General features: G+C 44.6%; 2 protein-coding genes and 1 non-coding gene across 4 annotated transcripts; 1 reads left to right on the top strand and 2 right to left on the bottom strand.

Moving 5' to 3' along the window:
• Positions 1–247: 247 nt before the first annotated feature.
• trnap-agg (transfer RNA proline (anticodon AGG)) lies at positions 248–319 on the bottom strand. Its single transcript has one exon. It is a non-coding gene; the product is annotated as a tRNA-Pro (tRNA).
• Positions 320–2,180: 1,861 nt separating this feature from the next.
• Positions 2,181–6,799, top strand: spred3 (sprouty related EVH1 domain containing 3). 2 transcript variants are annotated; one of them, XM_071912541.1, is made up of 6 exons: positions 2,181–2,293; positions 4,320–4,485; positions 4,664–4,832; positions 4,963–5,024; positions 5,130–5,288; positions 5,804–6,799. In XM_071912541.1, the coding sequence occupies exons 1-6, from the start codon at positions 2,181–2,183 to the stop codon at positions 6,797–6,799; spliced, it is 1,665 nt and encodes a 554-aa protein (XP_071768642.1). The 2 variants fall into 2 exon arrangements, with proteins under 2 accessions (XP_071768642.1, XP_071768643.1); XM_071912542.1 differs by lacking the exon at positions 2,181–2,293 and adding an exon at positions 2,361–2,472.
• Positions 6,800–11,218: 4,419 nt separating this feature from the next.
• Positions 11,219–22,333, bottom strand: dhx34 (DEAH (Asp-Glu-Ala-His) box polypeptide 34). The gene is made up of 16 exons (XM_071912533.2): positions 21,314–22,333; positions 20,503–20,814; positions 19,755–20,009; positions 19,542–19,644; positions 18,976–19,193; positions 18,681–18,855; positions 17,711–17,904; positions 17,149–17,250; positions 16,787–17,050; positions 16,060–16,233; positions 15,220–15,325; positions 14,531–14,637; positions 14,116–14,382; positions 13,176–13,367; positions 12,227–12,371; positions 11,219–11,492 (listed from the first exon to the last, which is right to left on the bottom strand). The coding sequence occupies exons 1-16, from the start codon at positions 22,013–22,015 to the stop codon at positions 11,350–11,352; spliced, it is 3,459 nt and encodes a 1,152-aa protein (XP_071768634.2). The 5' UTR covers positions 22,016–22,333; the 3' UTR covers positions 11,219–11,349.
• Positions 22,334–22,929: the final 596 nt, after the last annotated feature.

Here is a 22,929-nt window from a genome sequence, read left to right as displayed (position 1 = left end):
CTTCCGCCCTTGCACATAAGGACTTGGAGACAGCAAACAACATAAACACCACCACCATCAACAACAGGGACACGACTGAAGGAAAATAAAATCACAGGGCAGCATCGGTAGAGCCGTCTGCATGGTCTTTCTGAGCTGGTAGGAGTTCAGTGTCTTGCTGCAGGATGTCCAGTGGAGGGAATGCTTTCTGACATTGGGATTTAAATTACAGTCCACCGGGTGAAAGTAAATACGGGCTTCTTAAAACGGGCTCGTCCGGGATTTGAACCCGGGACCTCTCGCACCCTAAGCGAGAATCATACCCCTAGACCAACGAGCCGACCGTAACAAATGAATGTGGTCATTATCTCACAAACTATTCTTAGTTGAGAAGTATTTTATAGCCTAGTGTTCTAGTGCATTAATATTTAACGTGTTGTTAAAACTACGGACAGTTATTTGAACTACTTCTACTTAAACCTACTGCACATAATAAAAATGCCTGTAGTTTCAGTGCTAACAGCCTGTGCTACATGCTAACCGTACACCGCATGCATTTCGATACCTACGTTTATTTATAAAATGTATATAATATATTTTAACATAGCCTTTTAAGTTCAATAAACACGCATAGTGCTTCCATTGACGCTGGTTGGTTTCTATGATACGTTACTCACTCGGCTATCACCTGGAATTATGGGTAATTTTTTTTTTTTATTATTATTTTACTTCCTGGATGATAGTTACGCTTCTGATGTTGACTGTCTGGTTTAAGCGTTGGAGGATTTCTGGCATTTACTTGGAGAGTTAGAGATTTTTTTGCACAAGAAACAAAAAAACAAGAACAACATTTTTTAAATTATAAGTATACTGAAATAAATTATACTTTTTACGACGGTAGGGACGTATCAGGTAGGGATGTCTGTCACACCTGTTCATCATCATTAATAAACTCCTCATTCAGCACATGGCGCAAACCACACACACACACACACAGAGAGAGAGAGAGAGAGAGAGAGAGAGAGAGAGAAAGAGAGAGTCAAGTCTATAATATATTGAACTCACTCTGATAGGTAGGCTAGTTCCCACTTGCAGTAGCCGCCTTTAATATCTTTTCCCCTCCTCAAACCTGAATGAATAGAAGAGACCACCCCCCCCACCCCACCCCCCACCCCCACACACACGCACACACACCTCCGAAGAAATGTTGGCAAATAACAGGTTTGTAGTGGACAACCCCGTAAGAAACAACTAATATTCCTATAATAAACTATGATGCTATACAAATATCACAGCAAAACTATTTCTTCTGTAGGAATATTAAACCATACAGGAGATAAAACAACTGCAAAGTTCAATAAGGTCACTTTAAACTCAGTTATTGTGAAAATTATTGTGATTTCACCAATAACTTTCAGTTAAGCCCACAATTAAATAGGCTTTTTTTAATTATTATTATTTTTTAACCAAAGACGCCATTTCTTGTATTTGTGGAGGTTGTGCTGTCCGTGGTGCTGAAACTTTGCCTGCTGTTTCATGGCTGAGAGCAATTAAGGATCCTATAGGACACTATGAAGCAGATGAGTTTTACTGCTTATGATGTTGCACATTGACGGACATTGGGGAAAAAAACTGGAAAAATAAGTTTATCAGTACATCAGTCAGGCTAGTACTTGTGTCATTTAAAAATCACAAATGATTAGTAATGGAGAGTAAACCCACCTAAACATAATTTACCTGCCTTTTTATTTTCTGTATAGAGTTTACTCACCTTTTTAGGCTGACATAGTAGGTAAAATAGTATTAAACCTATAGTTATAAAGGCTACAGGGTATCTTAAAGGGGGGAAAGGCATAAATTAAAGGTTTTCTGAAAATATAATTGAATTTCATTGGTGTCTGTTTACCTTATGATGATGAGAGGATCAGCCTGAGGTCATAGTTCACCCACCTTTTCATTCACCACTTACATCACTGCATAGCGCTATCAGTAAAGGCCAGTACTTCATTTAATAATTTTAAATCACACATGATTACGCTGACAATATAAGAGCCTATACCTAAAGCACATGACGCTGTCAATGATTAGTGCGGATGTGTTGGCAGGGCAGGTAGAGTGAGAAGGGGAATAAGGGAGGGAGTGATTTGGAGAGAGAGAGGGAGAGAGAGAGAGAGGGAGGGAGGGAGGAAGAGAGAGGGAGGATGCTGCCAGCGGAAAATGGCTGCTGCAACCTCAAGCCTATCCTGATACACCGAAACGACATCAAGGTGGAGAGAGAGCGCGAGAGAGAGGGAGAGAGAGAGAGAGAGAGAGAGAGGGAGAGAGAGAGAGAGAGGGAGAGAGAGAGAAAGATTAGGAAAATGAGAGCAGATAGAGAGAGAATGAGAGTGAGCCTGTGAGTGTTTCCTGAAAGGAGGATAAAAAGAGAGAGAGAGAGGAGACCCCGGGGTGGGCTGCTGCAAGCGGCGGGCAACACCGAGCCATGGAGGGCGAGTAAGTCCTTACATTTTCATTTTTTAACATTGTATATATTCAGCCATCTCGCCGAAACGGATAGAGAGAACGCCACCGCCGTCAGTGTTACACCAATCCAGCATCATGCACTATTATCACAATTGGTGCACTACAATTTAGCAGGCTGCTGAGAATAAAAACACCATTACGTAGTCTTGAATCAACAGTATACACCCCATTGCCGATACATCCATGCCAGTGTGTGATAAATATGTTAAGTCACCTACATGGGGGGGAACTGTGCTATAAAACGATGGGCACACAATCCACAAAAAAAAAAAAAAAAAAAAAAAAAACCGTATTAAACAAGCTACAAAAAAAAAAAGCTATGATGCCATTCAAAACTAAATGCGTGGTTTGCGATTGGTAAAAAAAAAAAAAAATAGTCACGAAGTGGTGTGGAGTTCTTAAGCATTGAATAAATCAGTCAATGTGTAAAATATATGGGAAAAAAGACGAAATATGGCGAGTTTGGGGCCAGCATCGCGTCATTCAAGACATGGCTACAATAAAACGAGGGAGGGATGGAGGCGTTGTGATTTTTATCAACGTGTCTCGGGGTTTCATTATGATTTTTAAAGCCAAACTTTATGAATGAAATGTGATTTTTTCTCTCTCGCTCTCCCTCATCCTCACCCCTCCTCTCCTCCTTCCCTTTTCTCATCGGCCCCCTCCCCCCATCTCTCGTTTCCTCTCCATCCTCTCACCCACTCGTTTTTTTCTTCTTCTCCCTTTTTCACACGCGATCGTATTGTATTTATTAAATTCCCCGTGAAATATAACATAAACTGCCCTTTCCGATCCGGTTTGCCTCTATCCCATTCATAAAAATATAACATAATATCGGGGTGTGTTAATGAGTGCGTGCAGCAGGGGCGGAATGGAGAAAAGGAGCGTCTGGAAAATAATTGCAACAATTAAAATTCAGTGTGATTTGAAAAAATGACGCGGTTGTGCATGCATTAAATGCACATGTCGAGCTGCGGTGTTGAATTATTCAGCCGATTGGCATAGGAAGAGCTTATTTTTGCAAGAATGCCGGGGCCTCGGATGGCGAATGGGTGCGTTCATTGATACATCTATCTGGGAAACACTCATTCTTCCTCCCTCCTCCCATTCGGTCATTTCTCTCCTCCTCACCACTGGCTTTCTCTCTATCCATTTGCACAATAGTTCCTTTATTCTGAGCACATTTCGCATAGATACTCGCACGCTGAACATCACAGTCTTAATCCCCAGTTATGCTCTGTAGTAGAATATTTGAAGTAATGTGTCATTTGGTTATTTAGCAGGTCTGTCCAAACGTTTTGTTATTTGTTCATTTTTTTTACAGTCATCACATGCTAATTAAAATTAGATTTACCTCGATCACGTGACCACGGATCATAAAAACTGCCCTGACTGTTATGTCTGGCTGTATATGCCTCAGAGCTGTCATAGTGTTGCAACATCAGTAATCATATAGCTGTCAATTCTGTCTTCTTTGTGTGAATTTCATCATGTTATCTTAGTTCAACAGAGCTTCAGAGAGCTTAACACACTTGCCTCACACTGAAATTTGCTGTGCATTTGTATTATGGAGGATGATTTAGGCTCCTCTTGCTTTTTTCACTGTTGCGTGCATGTGTGTATCAGTGTGTGTGTGCGTTTTTGCGTGCATTTGTGGGTGTGTGCCTGTGTACGTGTGCGTATGTATGTATATATGTGCGTGCGTGTGTATTGGAGCGTGTGTGTGTGTGTGTGTGTGTGCCAGTGTATGCCAGTGTTTATCATGGCATTGTTTAATCAGCCCGGGCCTCGGCTCGCTCTCTTGGTCTCCCTGACAGTGTGCGTGTTCGTGCAGTGGTGATGACACGTGATGACTCCAGTGGCGGTTGGGTGCCCCTTGGAGGTGGCGGCCTCAGTCACGTGGTCATATGTAAGGGGCGGAGTCACGAAGGCAGGGGGCGGAGAGAGTACATCATACGTGGAGAGCGGCTGCGAGATCGAGCAGTGAGTGTGTGCGTGTGTGTCACGGCTGATCTCTGGTGCCACGTTGCTCCTCAACGCCACCTGCAGAACCTGACTGTATAGATCCATGTTGCGTTGGGCATGATTTGAGGAGCGGGCGTTTCTTGGTTTGGTAAAGTAATCCCCCTCCGTTCCCCGGGTTCCTTTTCTGTGCCTTCAGCCGGTGTTGGAGTGCGCAGTGCAGAGGGGGCTGGTGTATAACAAGGTGAACCCCATCTTCCATCACTGGCGAGTGGAGGATCGCAAGTTTGGCCTTACGTTCCAGAGTCCCGCCGACGCCATCTCCTTCGAGAAAGGGCTGCAGACTGTCATAGACAAGCTGGACAGAGGTAGAGCCACACGGGCCACGTTTGAATGATCTATATGAAAGTTGATTTCAGTGGTTGTGTTTGGATCAGCTTCAGCGTGGCTTCAGAACATATCCAGGAAGCCTAAACCTTCTCTTTCCATGTCACCAAGGCTCCGACTCGCCCTCCTCCTCCACACCAGAAGAGGGAGACACTGAGGATGACGGCCAAGCTGTGAGTATCTTTTGCCGTTTGAACGTTTGAATTCTCTGAAAGGGCTCGTTTGCCCCGCTGCCGGGCCCAGTGCGGTCACAGGTGATGACATGTAGCCTCTGCCAGTCCCATACAGGAAGCGAGTCGTCGTCCAACAGCAGGAAGGAGATGCTTCCCAAACCCATCACCATTGTGACGAGCGAGTCGTCCGCCACCTGCTTCGTGCGGCCCGAAGAGTTTGCTTTCGCGTCCGGCCACGCTGTCACCACTCAGACACCCGCTCAGGTAGCACGACACCTCCATGCTCCTAAAACATCCAGGTGTTTCACAGTGATAGAGATGGAGTGACAAGATGCTCAAAGAAAAGGACGCAATGTGGTTCCATTAAGCATTTGTAGTTGATTTATTAGTAAATATATGGCGTTCTGTACTCAGTTTTGAGAACATGCATGCATTTGTCTGGCTTTGCTCTTCTAATGGTGAAAACTATTCAGTTAAACAGTTTCTAACTGTTCAGCGCAATGAGAGAATGTTTAAGTGCGACTATTTTGTCGATTGTTTCAGTCTTCACTTTTAACTCCCCACCTACAGTATAGACATTTATGTAATTCTGTAAGTCATATCTAACAGCAAAAATATTTGCAGATGGCATTCTTTAGGACAAAATCTTATCAAATGGGGGTCAGTCGTCTTTTGCGCATCTATTTGGGGTGTCCTTGAGATGAAAAAGTTTTTGGAACCGCTGTTATAATACACACTCTTACTGACTGACTCTCTTTAATCCTGTTCCCTCTCTGCAGATCCACGCCAGGCCGGGACAGCACCAAGTGACGGCCGTGTTGAATCCCCCGGATCCCCCGCCCCCTCCTCCCGCTCCACCTACTCCTCCCGTGGGCCCCCCCGCCTCGTCTCCTCTGTCCCCGCTCTCACCCACCATTTCTCTGCTGGAGGAGGGAGACCTGCGCAGCCTGGACCCTTGCAAGGACCTGTGGGGCTCCCGAGGTTACGAGGACTACCGGCGGGCGGGGGCCACCAGGACTATGGTCGGGGGTCTGACTGGGGGTGTGGTGGTGGGCGGCGGAGGGAGTCTCCAGGACAAGTCGGAGCTGTGCGTGGTTCGCTTTGAGAAGGAGCTGGCGGGGGTGGGGACGGCGGGCTGCGAAGTGACAGTGAGCCTGGATAGTAAAGCCTCCCAGCGTCTGTCCTCGTCCTCACCCACCTGCATGTCCATGCCCAACGCTGTGTCGGGCGTGTCCTCAGGCGCCGGCTCGCCCCAGGAGACGGGCAAAGGCTCGCCCTCTCCCTGCTGCATCCACACCTCGCTGGCCACGCCCCGATCGCGGACTCGTAAGAGAGGGGGAGGGGCCAGCGGCGGCAGCGACCCGGGGGCGATCTCCCCCGACGACGACAGCCCGTGTCCTCAGGGCTCGTCGTCGTGCTCGTCCCGCTGTGTGTACTGCCGCTCCGTTTTCAGCGCTTCGGAGAACGGGCGGGGCCGCTGCAGAGACGCCCCGGACCCGGCCCTGCACTGCCTGCGCCAGTGGACCTGTGTGTGGTGCGCAGAGAGTCTGCTGTACCACTGCATGTCGGACTCTGAGGGGGAGTTCTGGGAGCCTTGCTCGTGTGAGGACTCGCTGGGGGGCCACCCGCACCCCCTGTGCTGCGCCCGCTGGTTGGCCCTCCTGGCCCTGTCGCTCTTCGTGCCCTGCATGTGCTGCTACCTGCCTTTGCGCGCCTGCCTGCGGTGTGGGGAGAGGTGCGGCTGCTGTGGGGGAAAGCACAAGGCGGTCCGATGAGGCCAGGCTAGGGGGCGGGAGGGGTTCCCTGGACCAAGGGGGTTTGGGTGGCGAGATGAGAGAGCATCTGTAGGGATGTAGGAGGGCGAGCTTAGCGGGGGGGAACAGTGCTCTTAGTAGACCCAGATCTCTGACGTGGCCCTCCGAAGCCCCACGGCCTTCCACTGCATTCCGCTCTTTCTCTTTTCAACCTGGGGCCTTCCTCACTGGTCCATGCCTGCTGAAGGTGCGCTGCACTCAGACCAGGCTCTGTGGGATTCACCTGGAGCCTTCATAGTGGATTTACCGAGGGTTGGCTGATCTAGAGTTAGGGGTCAGAGACTTTACTGAAGGATGAGAGTGGCAGAGGCAACGATGATGTGTACACTGTTTCAAATGTCCGTTTGTTTTTTTTATTTAGAGAGAAAAACACAAAAAACAAAAGATGTTTATATATATGATTGTTATAATTTTAATTGGTATATTTTATTAAACGTAAAACATATTGACAGAACCCCCAATGGCACACACTTTCACGCATTCACAAACATGAGATATTGGGGAAGTTATTTGTTTCGTCTTGGCCTGTTTATCAATCAGATGAACAGAACGTGTCACCCTTTACCTCTAATTTTACCTCAGATGTTACTCAAGTCCTGAGAGAGAGAGAGAGAGAGAGAGAGAGAGAGAGAGAGAGAGAATCAAGGAAGTAAGAGCATCTGAGACCACTAGTGTTGTCTTTTGGTTAAAGTTGTAGAACACAGTGTTAAAGTAGGAACTTTTGTGGGAGAAAGGTTATCCAATGCAAAGGGACAATTAATGTAAGGGAAGTTGCAATGACAACCACAAAGACTTAAAAGTCATAATGTGATTCATCATGGTCCTTTGTAACCATAAACAAGGTTCTGTTTCTGTTTTGAAGAAAAAAAATAATTCAAAAACATGTGTCAAACATAAAACACCCACAGTTTACGCCGATTTTTTTCCCGCATCTTTCCATGTTTTTTCAGACTATTAATCATAGAAAACATCCCATCCCATCACTGTACTTGTTGAATCAGTCAAGGTGCTTACAACCGAGGCCTCTGAGCGAGACAGTCTGTTCTACCTAATGTACACAGTGACCGTATACAGCCCCGACCCCAAAGAAAAACAAGACAGAGCCCCATGCCGACCAATCTGTAGACCTGTCTAGGCCTTCAAACGAGACACCACCAAAAAATATAGTGCAATGAACAATGTATTGAAAAGACTATTTTTGTACCAGCTGATCACGTGAGGAAAAAGGAAGCAGAAACCTGAAAAGCCAGTGAACTGAATATGGCGGTGCGCTTTTGTGTCTGACACAGAGCAGAAAAGAAAAAGAAAAAACATAAACCAGAACACAAAATTGTCTTTGAGCAGCAGCACGTCGTTCGCAGGTGTGGCGTTTTAAACTGGCGTGCCGTAGACTGTTGACCCTGTGATAAGAGAAGACACACATTAACTTGAAAAGATGAATGAGCTAGGTCTTTTGTTTGGGCACAGTGGCAGATGTGTTTGCTGAATGTTGCTTTAAAGTATGAAGTCTAAAAAGCTGCTATTTTAACTCCCACCCTCTGACCCTGTTCAAACTCTCCCTCTACCTCTTAGCAATCTATGAGGTGGTGCAGAATTAGAAATGGTCCTTCTGGTTCTAACATTGTGCGTAGTCTATCCAAATTGCTGCGGATGTACTATGCTTTAGAAACACTTGAGCGTAAATAGTATGTGAGGAAGGTTTCCATCAGTGTAATGCTGGACTTTAGGAAAATCCACCCTATAATACTTTAACACTTAAAAAACAGCTATTGGTGATGTACTTTGCATTTCTGGGTCCATTTTGTTGTTTGGTCGTGGATTTTTCTTATTCCTGTGGATAACTGGCCAAACGTAGATGACGTCATTTTCAGCACAGCTACAGTAGAGTTTAATAGCAGAGCACATGTACAGTAAAATCTCAATGGTAAACATCAGGTTTTGGTGTCAGTCCCTCAGATTCAAAGAGCAAGAGCTTCTTTCGAGACTCAACATTTTGCACCAACGTTCTACAATCATACAGGGAGAAATCCGTCATAGAAGAGGCAGAGAGACCAATTTCTCCACCCACAGTAGCCTCAATTGACCAGAATGCAATGCAGCCAGAAGATATGTCATGTTTTGAGTAAGAGGTGCAACTCTCACTTTTGCTCAACCAGAAAAACTCTTGCTCCACTACTGCTATTGTTATTGCTCTCTCCACCTAAACCTATAACGAACAGCTGAATGCAACAAGTTTGCGCCCCGTTCCCTGGGGGTTGTTGAAAGGCATTCTGGGAAATGTAGGAAATCAGAGAATGAAGTAGAAGTAGACGAGGCCAGTTGAGGGAGAGTGGGCCCACCAAAAAAGTGAATTACTTCACAAAATAGCTCCTGGAATGCAATGAACATCACAGATTGATTATATCTAACTGTGAAAGAGTGTCTGAGGGTGGATTTTTCCTTTAAATCCAACAGCATTCTCCTTTAATATCGAAGAGGGGAATACATATGAGGGAACCGACCAACATTGACTGGCTGTGTTGTTTTGAGCCCAGTTTTACTACAGTGTCATGTTGCAGATGGAGGATTAGACCTGTTAGACCTGGGGGGATTACGGCAGAACGAACCTTTCGGAAAGCTTCACCGGATTATTTACATTTTAGATTTAGCCAAGAACTCTTATCCAAAGTGACTTACAGTGAGCGAGCAGGTCGGGGTTCAGTGTCTTGCTCCGGGACACTTTGACAGGAAAAACCACGTCTGTTGATGAACACATTGGCTGTTGCCGGGATCAACCTGTGACCTCCTGGCTATGGGACGGTCTTCCTCACCACTAGGCCACCCTGCCAGCTACGTTGGTCCACTTAAAAAAAACAAAACACACACCCTGTCGCACTGGCAGGAGACAAACCACCAACTCAGACAGTCACTAGACTGCCATTCCCTCACCCTAACCCCTCACACACACACACACACCCCACACGTCTGCAGTGGATAGATCCGCACACACACAAATACACAAGTTCCTCGATGGTGCAGATATACAGAACTAGTCAAGCCATCGCACACAGTTTGCTACTTCTGGTTCAGAAACGGTGTTAGAGTACAGTACTGAGAGTCATGCGATCACAACCGAAGGCCCCATTCTTACATCTTAATAAATGTGCCTTTTGATTTGAGTAATCAATAACTTATGATTTCTAAGTAACTCTGTATTAAGTACTATTTACTTTTTGGGTTATTGATTTCTGCCAATGTGCATATTTTCAAATGTACGTATTTATTAGTTTCAAAGTAATTAATGAGATATTACCTGTTTATTTATTTATTGAGATATTTATTCTGATTCTTTATTTATTTTTTTGAGACAGGTTTTTATCTTCCGTGCTGTCTTACTTCTGACTTTGTGCCAATGTGCTGCTTTGAGGTGTTACATATCGTGGGTTTGTATCATTATTAAACCCTCACTCTATATTTTAAATTAACGTGTGTTCTTCTATGTCGCGTGTGCATGTCTGTCATTTACTGACCGTGCCTTTTCCCAAGCACTGTATGGAAACTGTATTCTATAAATTATGAAGACTTCTATTCCAAAATGCAATCTTAAGAATTTTGGAAATAGGAGGGTAACGCTTTATTTTCTGGGTCCACAATTTCCTAACTATTTCCTAGAAAGGAACTGTTAATTTCTTAGGAAGTTTCCTGGGAAGAACCATGAAATGATGTAGTAGTTATACAGAAAATGTAAGCAGTCTGGTGAGTCGATAAGTTACTGTCAATTTCTAAAAGAATTTCCTGGAAAAGAACTGCAAAACTATAATCTATTTATTGGAAAAATAATAGGTAGAGGTCAACTATCAGAAGTCATTATTCATATAATTATATAATATAGTTATAAGTTGAATTCTTAATTAATTTTAGTTCATTTCTAATTTTCTATATAACAACTACATAATTTCATGGTTCTGTCTTGGAAACAACAGAAGAAATTGGAGGAACTTACCAACTACCACTGAACTCTTTCTCTATTCTCCCTATAATTAGTACATAATTTAATGGTTCTTTCCAGGAAACATCCTAAGAAATGAACAGTTCCCTTCTAGGAAAATAAAGCGTTACCAACCTTCAGCTGAAGAGGATCCAGTCTATAAACGTGTTTTGTTACTTACTGGCCTTTGAAAAATACCGTAACTTGTTTTCATTTTGTACTATCAATTACTTTGGAAGAGTAGGTGTCACTTTTTTCCCTTTTTTTTTGTAATGAGTCTCTTCACATGTAGTAATGCACTGAAAGATCTGTAAAGGCAAATAGCAAAATACATCCAACGACCATTAGGGGGAAGCAATAACACTCATAGCCCTCCTGAAGTACAAACAGGAAGTAGAACAGTAACACAAAAATTACCTAAAAAATGTTTTATTCCAGCAAAAGGTTAAAGTTGGTCACACGTGACTGACTTGATGAGGACTTTTTCCTCGACAGAGCAGAGACAGACGGGGATCATGTGCTGTGCTTCAGGCGGTCTGGTCCGTTACTTGGCAGAACACATGTGCTGCCTTTTATGCTTGAGGATCTCAGTGGAGGTGAGCGTCAGGTCTTCAGCACAGACGTCACAGTGATACACTCTGGTGAGACTGGACGCTGACAAGGAGCTTGCCTTGTCCCTCTCCGGCTCTGGAAACCAACACACACACACACACACACACACACACCTTTGGTTATCTCAAGTTGAATACAATGTGAATACAATGTGTTCTTTCAAAACTAGTGGCACAAAGTATAACATCAGCTGCTAAATGCGTGCGAGTGACCAAACAGAAAAATGGTATCTGAAATATAAGACAGGTATCATCCAGGTTTGGGGCCATTCATGAATTGAATAGAGAATGCATAGTAAATTCCAATGCAATTCCTGGAGTTGGGATTGGAATTGGAATGTCACCGAGTTCTATGGAAACAGAATTGGAATGACAGGAAACAGAATAGAATTCTATTAAAATTCCATGAAATTCCACTTCTAAGAGAGTTTGCCTCGACTCGCTAAACATTCTAAATCAAACATTATGAATCAAATAAAAGACAGTTAAACAAATCAAATGCATTCAATCATAATGTATGTATTACGTTTACATGTGATGCATCAAATACCACCTGAAAGGAACCTGTAACATTTTATGATATTCAGTATTGATAATATATAAACACTGCTTGTAATCTCAGATGTGGTAAGAAAAAACAAAAAAAACATGGAATTTCACAGAAGTTCATTGCATTAAATTCAACTTGCTGAAGTTCCAATTCAATTCCAATTCTGTTTCCTGTAGGTTTTTTCAAATTCATTCATGAGTTCATGAATGAATTGACCCCTGAACCCTGGAGGAGAAAGGAGGACAGAGAGAGCTCCTCACCTGCTTCCAGCTGCTGCTGTTCCCCTGGCGGCCTGCAGGAGGCCTCGTGCTGCATGCGCTCCAGAGGAGTCAGAGGCATGTAGAGGTCGCAGTGTGGACAGCTCCAGAACGAGCGTAAACACTCGCTGTACAGGTCCTTCGAGTCCTGCAAAGCATACAGCGGAAAGACAAGAACTGATGAAACTTAATAATATTTCTGTCATGTTTGGTCATCGGTCCACTTTCAGTTCAATGATTTCAGGGAGTGAAATTGAAGGGTTTCATTCCAATATTATATATATATATATATTCATTTAGGAAAAAAACATGTTATCTGATGCTCTTTGCTAGAAATAACAAACCTAGAGATGATTACATTCTCTCATGTTACTGTTTGAGAGAGAGCTAGTAACAACATTTCATAGGGAATTTTAGTAGGTATCCAATTTTTCAAAATGTTCTTGTTTTGGAATAAAACTCTTCAATTGTATTTTTTATTTTAACCTTTATTTATCCAGGGAAAGTCAACTGAGCATGCTTGCTCTTTTCCAGTGACACCCTGCTTCACATTCATACATTACCACACAAATTCACACCTGATCTGTCCAGTACAACCACAGTATCCTACTGTTGGCCACTGTGAACCACCCAGTGAAACCCCAGATCAACCGCCCAATGTAACTCCAGATCTCTACTGTTGGCCGCTGAGCGGCTCTGCTGGAGCAGTTAGTGGTGAAGCGCATGTGTTTTCCATTAAGTAAATGTAATGGGAAAAGGCCTATATAATATTGAAATATGAGAAAATATATCATTTTGTGAATGTTTTGGCATTTATTGTTAAACAGGTATATGTTATGGTATGGAGATTTACCTAACAAGGTGAAAAATTCATTTTCCATCCCATTGTGACTTTAAGGCTTCGAAATGCTTTTAGAGATCTCCACCATTTGATACAAGCAGACAGACTCACAGCCAGACAGTTGTAGGTGAAGAAGCTGGCGACGCGCAGGCCTCCTTTAATGGGATCTGGCTCGGCCTCGGCTCCTGGAAACAGCGGGTTCAGGTTTGGAGCTTTGGTCTCAGGAAGCTCCAGTTCAGGTTGAGGGCCGATGTACAGGTTCTGGGTCTGGAAGGCAGTGAGCCGCCGCAGGCTGTAACTGACCTGGGAGGGAAGGGAAGGAGCTCACTAAGGCTTTCTCTGTGCTTCATGAAGCACACAGCAGCAACACATTACCTTAGACAGTTAAAACAGTCACAGACACTCCTACACCTGATGCAAGTTTTATTCAAGGTTTTACACTTGATTTCATTTCCTGCATTACAGTCATTTTATGGATTTTACTGTTGTTCTACTGTTTTCCAAATAAGAAAACAAGTCTTGCACACTGCCTTAACTTGCAAGAAATACTTAATTCCAAAAAAATGTATACAACGTTTCAGTTTATTAGACCTTCCTCAGGTATTTTCCACCATCTTGTTTCCACCAAGTTGTTTCTTGGCTTATTTTAGCTGGCTTATCTTATTTTTAGTTTTTTTTTGGTGAGAAGTTTTTAAAAGCAATTAAGGATTTTCTTTTATCTCACCTGCATGGATTATTAATTGCATCTATTTTAGGTTTTTTAATGTCATATTTTCTCACTTTTTTCACTCTGGCCCTATATTTTATCACTGTGCAAATAAATGTATTAAACAAAACTTATTGAAGGACCAACATTTAAACAACCGCTTCAACATACTAATGATCACTGACCCTGTATCTACATCAGTTTTAACCTTGAAACAACTGTTAAAAGAGTCTTTAAAGTACAGAACAGAGTTATTATTTGCATCGAGGGTGTGCAAGTGTATACGTGTGTGCAGCTTCTTGTGATGTCTGTCTCTGTTGTCGTCAGTTGTGTCTCCAGCAGTACCTCAGTGTAGAGCAGGAAGCGGACCAGGCCTTCGCTCAGCTTCTCCGTCTCTCTGCGGGACAGGCCCGGTCCTGCCGCTCCCCCGGCCGGGCCCCGCCCCAGCTGGGCCAGCAGGAAGCGCTCCCAGTCGGCCCTGAGGGTGAGAGCGGTGGACAGCACCTTCAGAGCCCCCTCCGCGTCCCGCAGCTCCAGCTCCAGCCAGCCGTCCACCACCAGACGGGTGCAGTCGGCGTTACAGTCCACAGAGTTCGCTACCAGCAGCAGAGCCTGGGGAGCGCATGGGGAACACACAGGGAATGAACATGATGCTATCCTGACTGATTTGACTTGATAATCACTGGGTCATATGAGTTCACTGTCACTGAGCAGTTGGCGGATAGGAACGGGGACATGTCCCACATCTGGTTGTACTAACTTGCAGCGCTGGGACCCGCACACAGTTGGACAAATAGGGCTTGTTGGTCTCCAACAGAGTGACGAAGGCTAGCAGCTGGTGTCTGCTGCTATCCCTCCTATCTGGAGCTGCAGGCAGATTAGAGACAGACAGGGAGAGAGAGACAGATAGATAGAGAGAGAGAGATGGAGAGAGACACTCATACAGAGAGAGAGACAGAAAGAGATAGGAAAGAGAAGATCAGAGACAGAAACAGAGAGAGATAAAACAGCTGTGGATCAGAGGGGCGGAGGATTACTGAATCACACTGTGTTATGAGGGGGCTTAAAGGTGCTATGTGTAGCATTTCAACATCAATAAATCATCACCACATTCATTCTGAGACGTTAGTATGATTAACTGTAAACAAACGAGACGATTGCCGAGAAGACTGGCAGCCTCTACCAGCTTCTCTGGATTGCTTTACAGATGAGGGCGCAGTTCCTGCAGCGCAAACAGGGCATGCAGCAACATCCTCTTTGTGACAGGAGGGGTTTATGGGAAATGTAGTCTTAATTTGGAGAAACACTAGCATTAACAATACCACTGGTGTGAGATAGAGGCTAACAACTGGTCTCATTTGTTTATGATAATTATACCCACGTATCATGATGAATTTGACAATGATATATTGATGTTTAAGAACGCTCCACGTGGTGACGGGGGTTTACCCATCTCTCTGGTCTCATCCTCAGGAACATGCAGCACCTCCGGGTCACTGGCGAACACGCTGGTCGGGTGGATCACCACTCCTTGCTTATTCCTTGTATGGAACACCTACACAACGTAAAATCACAAAGTAGACACTATTAGTCGATGACCATTGCATCTTCATAGACAACACACAGGCATGCACTAACACACACAGAGTCACAGACACATATACACACACACACACACAGCAGCTATGTTTCCGTCAAACTGTCTTGCAAATTTTAAACAAACATTTGAAATGTCATAAAATGCCATTTGGAGCCGCTAACGTGCAAAGTTTCCTAGTGCAACTTTAATGCAGAACGTGGCTTCATAAAAAAATACATTCACGAGCAAAATAGAAAGAATCATTCACCCTAGGGCTGGACGATATGGTTGAAATCAATATCACGATAATCATAAGGATTTTTTCCGATATCGATATATATGACGATATGGCTCACATAAGCGAAATCACGTTAAATAATCAAATTAATGTTCATCATATTGAACCGAATGGTAATGTTTGGTGTGATTTCAAACTAAACTGAAATTTTCACATAATATTCCTACCATACCATACATCGTCCAGCCCTAATTCACCCTACGTCATTATTTATTCGACAAATGTGTTTCCATCACTATTTATTGCATCATTTCTTTGCTGACAACAAGTTCGGCACCTCAAGTGAGTGTAAAAACTTGTTTGCCACACTGAGGACATTTTTACCAGAATTTGCCACTTCCTCTCAGTCATTCTACTTTGATGCCTCATAGTTCAGATATGAAGAGTGTCCGGTGCGGCCGGGAGGTCTGACCTGCTCCGAGTCCTTGCGTGTGGAGTTGTGTTCATCGGGCAGAGCCAGCTGAGGGTAGAGGCCTCGGCAGAGCAGCAGCTTCAGCAGAGCCTGCTGGCGGGACGACAGGTCCTGACTGATGTTGGCCGCCTCCTGCAGCTCCGACACGTTGTGGCGCAACTTGAACTTCACCTCCTGTCGCAGAACAAACAGCACCACAGAGTAAGGACACACGAGCATCCACTCCTGTATACAGAGCGTAAAGATACCTAGCCTCGATATGTGCCGATTTCCCTTAATCTCTTTGTAGAGGATAGAACGTCCCGTCAAACTTTACACTGTCAGTTCTGTCAGTTTAATGCTGCCTTCCCCATCTGGACACATGCATACCTCACAGGACATGACTTAAGACCCTTTTCTAAATCATTAGAGTCCACTGTTAATTTGGCAAACATAAGATCCACCAAACAGCACATACCACTATAAATTTCAACTTTTAAAGCTGAGTTGCACTGCTCTCTGCAGCACATCATGGTTCTGGTGGAAGAAGATTGTACTCCTAATCTTGCTTTCTTGCCATGCTCTATCCACTCGGCAACACAGGACATACATATTTCAACATATAATGTAAATATGCAGGTTTGTTTGGGTATGTACAAAGCTGCTTGTGAGGTCTAAGGCTGCTTTGTAGATCAAGTAGTAAAGTTGAATTTTCATCTTCCTCTGAGCTGCTCTGTTCTGAGTTCACCTGTATGTCCATGTTCTGTCCGGTGCCGTCCTTCTCCTTCTTGCCTCTGCCTGTCTCCTCTGCATCTGAGCCCGAGGAGAACTCTCCCTCCTGGCCCTCCTCCAGCCTCAGGACTTTACGTCTGCTGCCCTCTTGCTGCTCATGGTCTCTCTTCAGCTGGTGCAGCTTCCTCCTCTCTGTCAGCCTCTCCCTGCGCTGCCTGCGGTCTCCACCGGAGGGAGCGCTGAGCTCTGATTCCAGCAGGCCATGGCTCTTCAGCAAGTCCTGTTGGCCAGAGGCGAAATACATATTTGAAGAAACAGTCTTCATGAGGGACAGATACTTAAATAGTTTGTCAGATGTTGCCGGTTTCGTTAGCCCACCTTGAACTGTCTGCGCAGGTTGACCATCTCATAGAGCCGCTGCTCCTCCAGGCCTCTCCTCCTGCACCACTTCCTCGAGCCTCCACCTCTCTCTCCCTTCACCTGAGGAGGTCAACACTCAACAGCATGAGCAAACACATACAATGAGGAGCATCTTACATTCTCAGCTCTTGCAATGTTAGCTGTATTCACGAGTCTCAGACAGGGCTGGGCAGTAAGTCAATCTTATCATTTATCGTCTTTTAATAGAATCATATTATGATAAATTAATGACATCCAATTATTGTGATATGCAATTCCGTTGTCTAAATTAATGATAAAAAGCAAATACTAATTGAAATCTCTCACAATTTTTTTTATCATACTTTATATTACCACGAAGTGTAATGAGATGAACATCAATTTGACTATTTAACGCGATTTAGCATGTTAGCAGATATTGTTATATATCGATACTGAAATAAATTGATTAGCGTGATATTAATGTCCATATGGCCCAGCCCTAGTCTCAAAGTTGTTTTGGACATCGGACGACCACTGTTGCGTTGTTTTCCCAGCTCACCTCCACCCAGGCATTGAAGGTGTTGAGCAGGGTGAAGGGGTCTCCGTGGTTGCTGTGCAGGGGCTGGCGGGCGGTGGCACAGTCCGGGTTGTGCTGTGCGCTGCGCAGGAAGGGCGACTGGACGCTGAGGGCTGCTGCTACTGTCAACACCGGCTCCACCAGGTTAAACAGAGAGCCCAGCACCAGCATCTTCCCTGAGCGCACACAAACACACACACACACACACACACACACACACACACACACGTTTAACTGGATCTAAAGGTGTTGTAGCATTTGTAAACATCAATATATCAAATGTCATATGTCAAATTAAGTGTGATATTTTGGTATAATTACTGTAAACAAATGAGAACAAAGGTGGATCAAGACTATTTTAACTTATTTAATTTCCCCTCTCATTTTGTGCATCTTGATGTTGTCGTACCATTTCCCACCATGTTGTGTTCTGTTGTCATTAAGATTCTGCCATCTAATTCAGGTGTGTCTTTGCCGGCCATCTTTTATATTTTTACTGTTTGTTAGCTCTGAGGTGAGATGTTTTAATAAGCCCCTAGGTGTTTCTTTACTTCACCTGCACATATTAGTAATTTAACCCTCTGACCTGCAACTGTAGCACCTTAACCAGTGTAATTTTGAAAATGTCAGAGTACAGTGGTGAGATACAACAGTTTCGTAAAAGTCCAATCAGTGATGCCTGACATATTGTATGAGGCAGGGATGAATTAAGAATGTGGCGCCCCCCTTGGCCTAATCAGTGTAATTTTGAAAATGGCAAAATGCAGTGGTGATTATCACTCAGGATCTCCGGGATCAAAATCTGATTATCGGCGTCTGAGATATCACGATATCACGTGTGAGACGAACAGACAAACCAATCCACAGTCCCCCCAATTTCACTGTGGGACAATTAACTAAAAACTTGTTAAAGAAACAAACTAAAACCTGACTTTAATTTAGGAGACCTTACCTATGACTACATCCACAGGCAGCTGTGCCAGCAAGCTCCCGATAGATGTCAGCTCACTACGACTATCTAGCGCCCCCTGTTGTTTCAGATAAGTCACTGCGGTCTGGATACTCGCAGCCGGAGGTGGATCAATAAAGACAAAAGAAAGCGGATCTCCAAGGGACATGCTCTTCATCTGCAGGAACAAAAAAGGCATAAATCAACTTACATTCTTATAATTATGTGTTAAACTATATTTGCTGATGAAGGAGAAATGATAAATAAGCTTTGTGGTGTTTACTGGGTGTCACAGTACCTGGAGAACGAGGGAGTCCAGAGCCACTCTGTGGATTTCAGGGACGGGATAAGGGGCGAAGGCATCGTAGTCTGACTCGGCGTAGAGGCGGTAACACACGCCGGGACCCGTCCGACCGGCTCGGCCCTTCCTCTGCTCTGAGCTGGCTCGGCTGATCCAGAACTCCTGCAGGCGCTGCATCTTGGCCTTGGGATCGAAACTCATTTCCTTTACCTTTCCTGAAAGAAAATAATACATATAACGACACAATTCGACGACTTGGTTGTTGTTCCATTACAGGGCGATATAGTATGGGGAACACTGCACGTTCTTTGGCTCGACCACCCTGTTAACTCTGGGTTAACCCTGCAAAGTGGGTTCCAAAGTGGGTTATCCCCAGATTTAGCAAACCCTGCTCCAAGAAAGGATTAGCCTCAGTCTTTCTGGCTCATCCCTAGAAAATCAAGTAAACCCTGAGCTAACTGTTGCCGGTGTGAAACAGAGTTAAGCTAACCTAGGGCTGAGTGGTGAGTCAGGTTTTAAGGATAACCCCAGGCTGCGAAAAGCTTAGCATCTTAGTTCCATACCCGAGTCAGCGACAAATCGGACTCCATCGATGGTAACCGAAGTCTCTGCAATATTTGTGGAGATGATGCACTTTCTTACCCCGGGAGGAGCAATGTCAAACACCTGAGGAATAATATGACGATACACAATTAGAACTGATAAACTATATCTTCCGTTGCAAAAGTTATGTGCCTGTTTGAATTGAAACAAATGTGAAACAAATATGACTGTGCCTTGTCCTGCTGGACTAGGGACAGGGTGCTGTGCAGCGGCAGCACTATCCAGCGCTGGGTGTGTGTGGCGTAGATCTGACAGGCCTCCTGGATGGTGGAGATCTCCGCCACGCCGCTGAGGAAGAGCAGCAGGTCGCCCCGCTCCTCTGGGGGGTAGCGCTGGTCGATGCCCTGCAGGATACGCAGGTACGGTCTGGGATCCAGCTTCTCAGAGCGAGAGGCCTGCTCCTCCGGGGGAATGGGCTGGTATATCACCTTAGTGGGGGGAAACAGGTAAGAAAAAGAGTGAAGATGCCTCAAGAGTATGCTCTCAAGGCCTGGAATCACTGGAAATGTAGCTCTAGGGATGGGACGATATATAAAAAATCAATATATCCCAATACAAAACTGTGAGAATACGTAGTGTGGTCAGAAAAATAAATCGTAACATGTTTTATTCTGCTGTAGTAATCACAAATGAGACGGCTTGCCCATCACAGTTTCACAAGCTTTCCATCCAAATTATATTATTTGCACTTTGTAATGACATTTTTCCATTGTTGTTTACATTCTAGCGAGCCAATGCCATTTCTAGAAATATTTGTGGCCCAGAAATAAACATAATTCTGCACAGTCAGACTTTGTTGTCACTGAACTTTTATTTATTACATCGTATTGTGGTTGTATGGAATCATGAACCCCATATCGTGTATCGAATCGTATCCTGAGATGAGCATATCGTCCCATCCCTCTGCCTGTTTCCGCTCACCTGTATAGGAAACAGCCGGCCTGGTACCTGCAGCACAGGAGCGCTGCTAAAATAGTTGGAGAAGAGTTTGATGTTGATGGTGGCTGACATGAGGATCAGACGCAGGTCCGGGCGGCCGGCCAGCAGGGAGCGCAGCACGCCGAGCAGGAAGTCGCAGTGGAGGTGCCTCTCGTGCACCTCGTCCACGATCAGGACCTGGTACTGGGCCAGCTCTCCGTCCTGCTGGATCTGCCGGAGCAGCAGCCCCTCGGTCAGGAACAGCAGCTTGGTGGCAGGGGTGCGGGTCGTCTCGAAGCGGATCTGGTACCCCACCTGCAAATCAGAACTGCAGTTTGAGCTGAACAGCAGATTTTTCAAACATGTACTGGACACATTTATAATCTGGATACAGTGAAAAATTGATAAACCCCTGCACTACTGAAAAATGTCTTTGGGTGCAGGAAAAACTACTGTTGCAAAATATTGATTCTATTGATAGTATTGATTGAAAAAGTTCCTCTATTTTACATTTATTTTAAAATCAAGAAACTTTTTCTACAGTCTCTAGAGTCACCAGTCTCTAGAAAAAGTTCCTTTATTTTCTTATTTTCCATGAGATAAAAAGTTGCTACTAAACTTTTTATCTCACATAAAATAAAGGGACTTTTTCTAGAGACTTGATGTGCGGCAACAATCAATACTTTGCAACATTTATAATCTAGTCAGTGCTTAAACAAAGAGGCTTTATTTGGAAATGCACAACAAACCATGTGAACGCTGTTTCTTATCCACACAATCAAAACAATTATTATTTATTATTTCATCACTGCACCTTTGAGCCGTACTGATTGAGACTCTCGAAGCTGACCCTCTTGGCAAGCGATATACAGGCAATCCTCCGAGGCTGAGTGCAGGCGATGTGACTGAAGCCAGAGGACAGGAGGTACTGGGGAACCTGGGTGGACTTCCCACAGCCGGTGTCCCCTGCCACCACCACCACAGGGTGCCGCCGCACCAGCTCCACTATCCGGTCGCGGTACTGGAAGATGGGCAGGTTCTTCTGCTCCCGGCGGAGCTTGGCCAGTTTCCCAAAACTCTGTCTCTGGCTGAAGTCCAGGAAGTGCAAGAGAGCCAGGCGGCAATCTGCGATCTCCTGTTTCCCCGGTCCCGAGGAGCTCTGCCTGTGTCTGTGCTCTGATTTCCCCAGGCGCTCCTCCACGTCCCGGGTGCACACCGACACATTAATCCGGTAGCGGGCATCATAGTCTTTAGGAAGGCCGAGATCTACCCCTCCAGTCTTTCTCTTCTCTTTCCCCTCATCCCTGTCTTCCTTTCTGCTGGCCCCGGACACAGACATGTCCTTCTTCGTTTTGAACCTCTGGAAGCGATCAAAGAAAGCCCAGAAGTCAGTGTGTTCAGAGCTGCCGGCTTGGATGTAGTCATGCTTGCGGAAGAAGACCTCGTCCAGCTGAGCTCGGCACTGCGGGCTGTCCCAGTCCCAGCTTCTGCTGTCTCTCCTCCGGTCAGAAGCCATATTTACACCCCCAACCCCACCAAGCTGGAGCCTAAAGTCAGTTAGTCTTATGTCTTTTTAAATAGCTGCACATTTATTCACCGATGATGTGAGAAACCCGCATGTCCGGAGCTGCCTGGCTTCGCAAACCACACGGACAACTTCGGTAAGTTACTGACTAGCTAACAGCGTCCCATTCATTTAAAACCTTAACCTTATGTTTTGCATTTATCCTTCCAACCAAAGTACAAGTCCTTAAAATAGCTGCGAGTGGCTATCTTTGAGTTGATGTGACAATATTATCCCACGACTGTGAGTGAAAAATAACTTCTAAACCAAAATAATACAAATACCGTCACAGCTTATGTGGAGTAGAGGGTAGCGGAACAATAACATGGTGGGACCATTTCCCGGTCCGTTCCCCTAAAAGTCCCCCGAAAACACAGACATTACAAGACAGATATTCGGTCCGTAATTCTCACAGAAAATGCTCTTTCTGTGAATGAACTTTATTGAGAAAAAAATGCTCGTCGTTATCAGCGTATACACAGCAGCAGAAGTGTCAAAATGAAGCTACTTATGCATTAGATTACATTATGTCATTTAGCAGACGCTTTTGTTCAAAGCGACTTTATGGCATTTGATGGACACTTTTATGTAAAATGTCTTACAGTAGGGGAGAAACGGGTGATGTGACAAAATGAGTCATGTGATCACAGATTTAGGGGGGGAAAAAACCCTGAATCTGTGATCAGGTTATTTCATCATAGTAAAGATGATTTTGTATCTATCTGGAAGTAGATACGTTTGAGGCTTTATCTTTATCTTGTGGGGTAAGATGTGCCACTAGCCCTGGGGCGAGTTAAGTCTTGCATTATTATCCTTTTGAAAATAACAGAAATGAATATATTTTAGAATATAATTCTCAGAAGAGA

The sequence above is a fragment of the Centroberyx gerrardi genome, chromosome 6 (assembly GCF_048128805.1).
Source record: "Centroberyx gerrardi isolate f3 chromosome 6, fCenGer3.hap1.cur.20231027, whole genome shotgun sequence".
Classification (NCBI taxonomy): domain Eukaryota; kingdom Metazoa; phylum Chordata; class Actinopteri; order Beryciformes; family Berycidae; genus Centroberyx; species Centroberyx gerrardi.
This window is presented reverse-complemented; position numbering and strand designations above follow the sequence as displayed.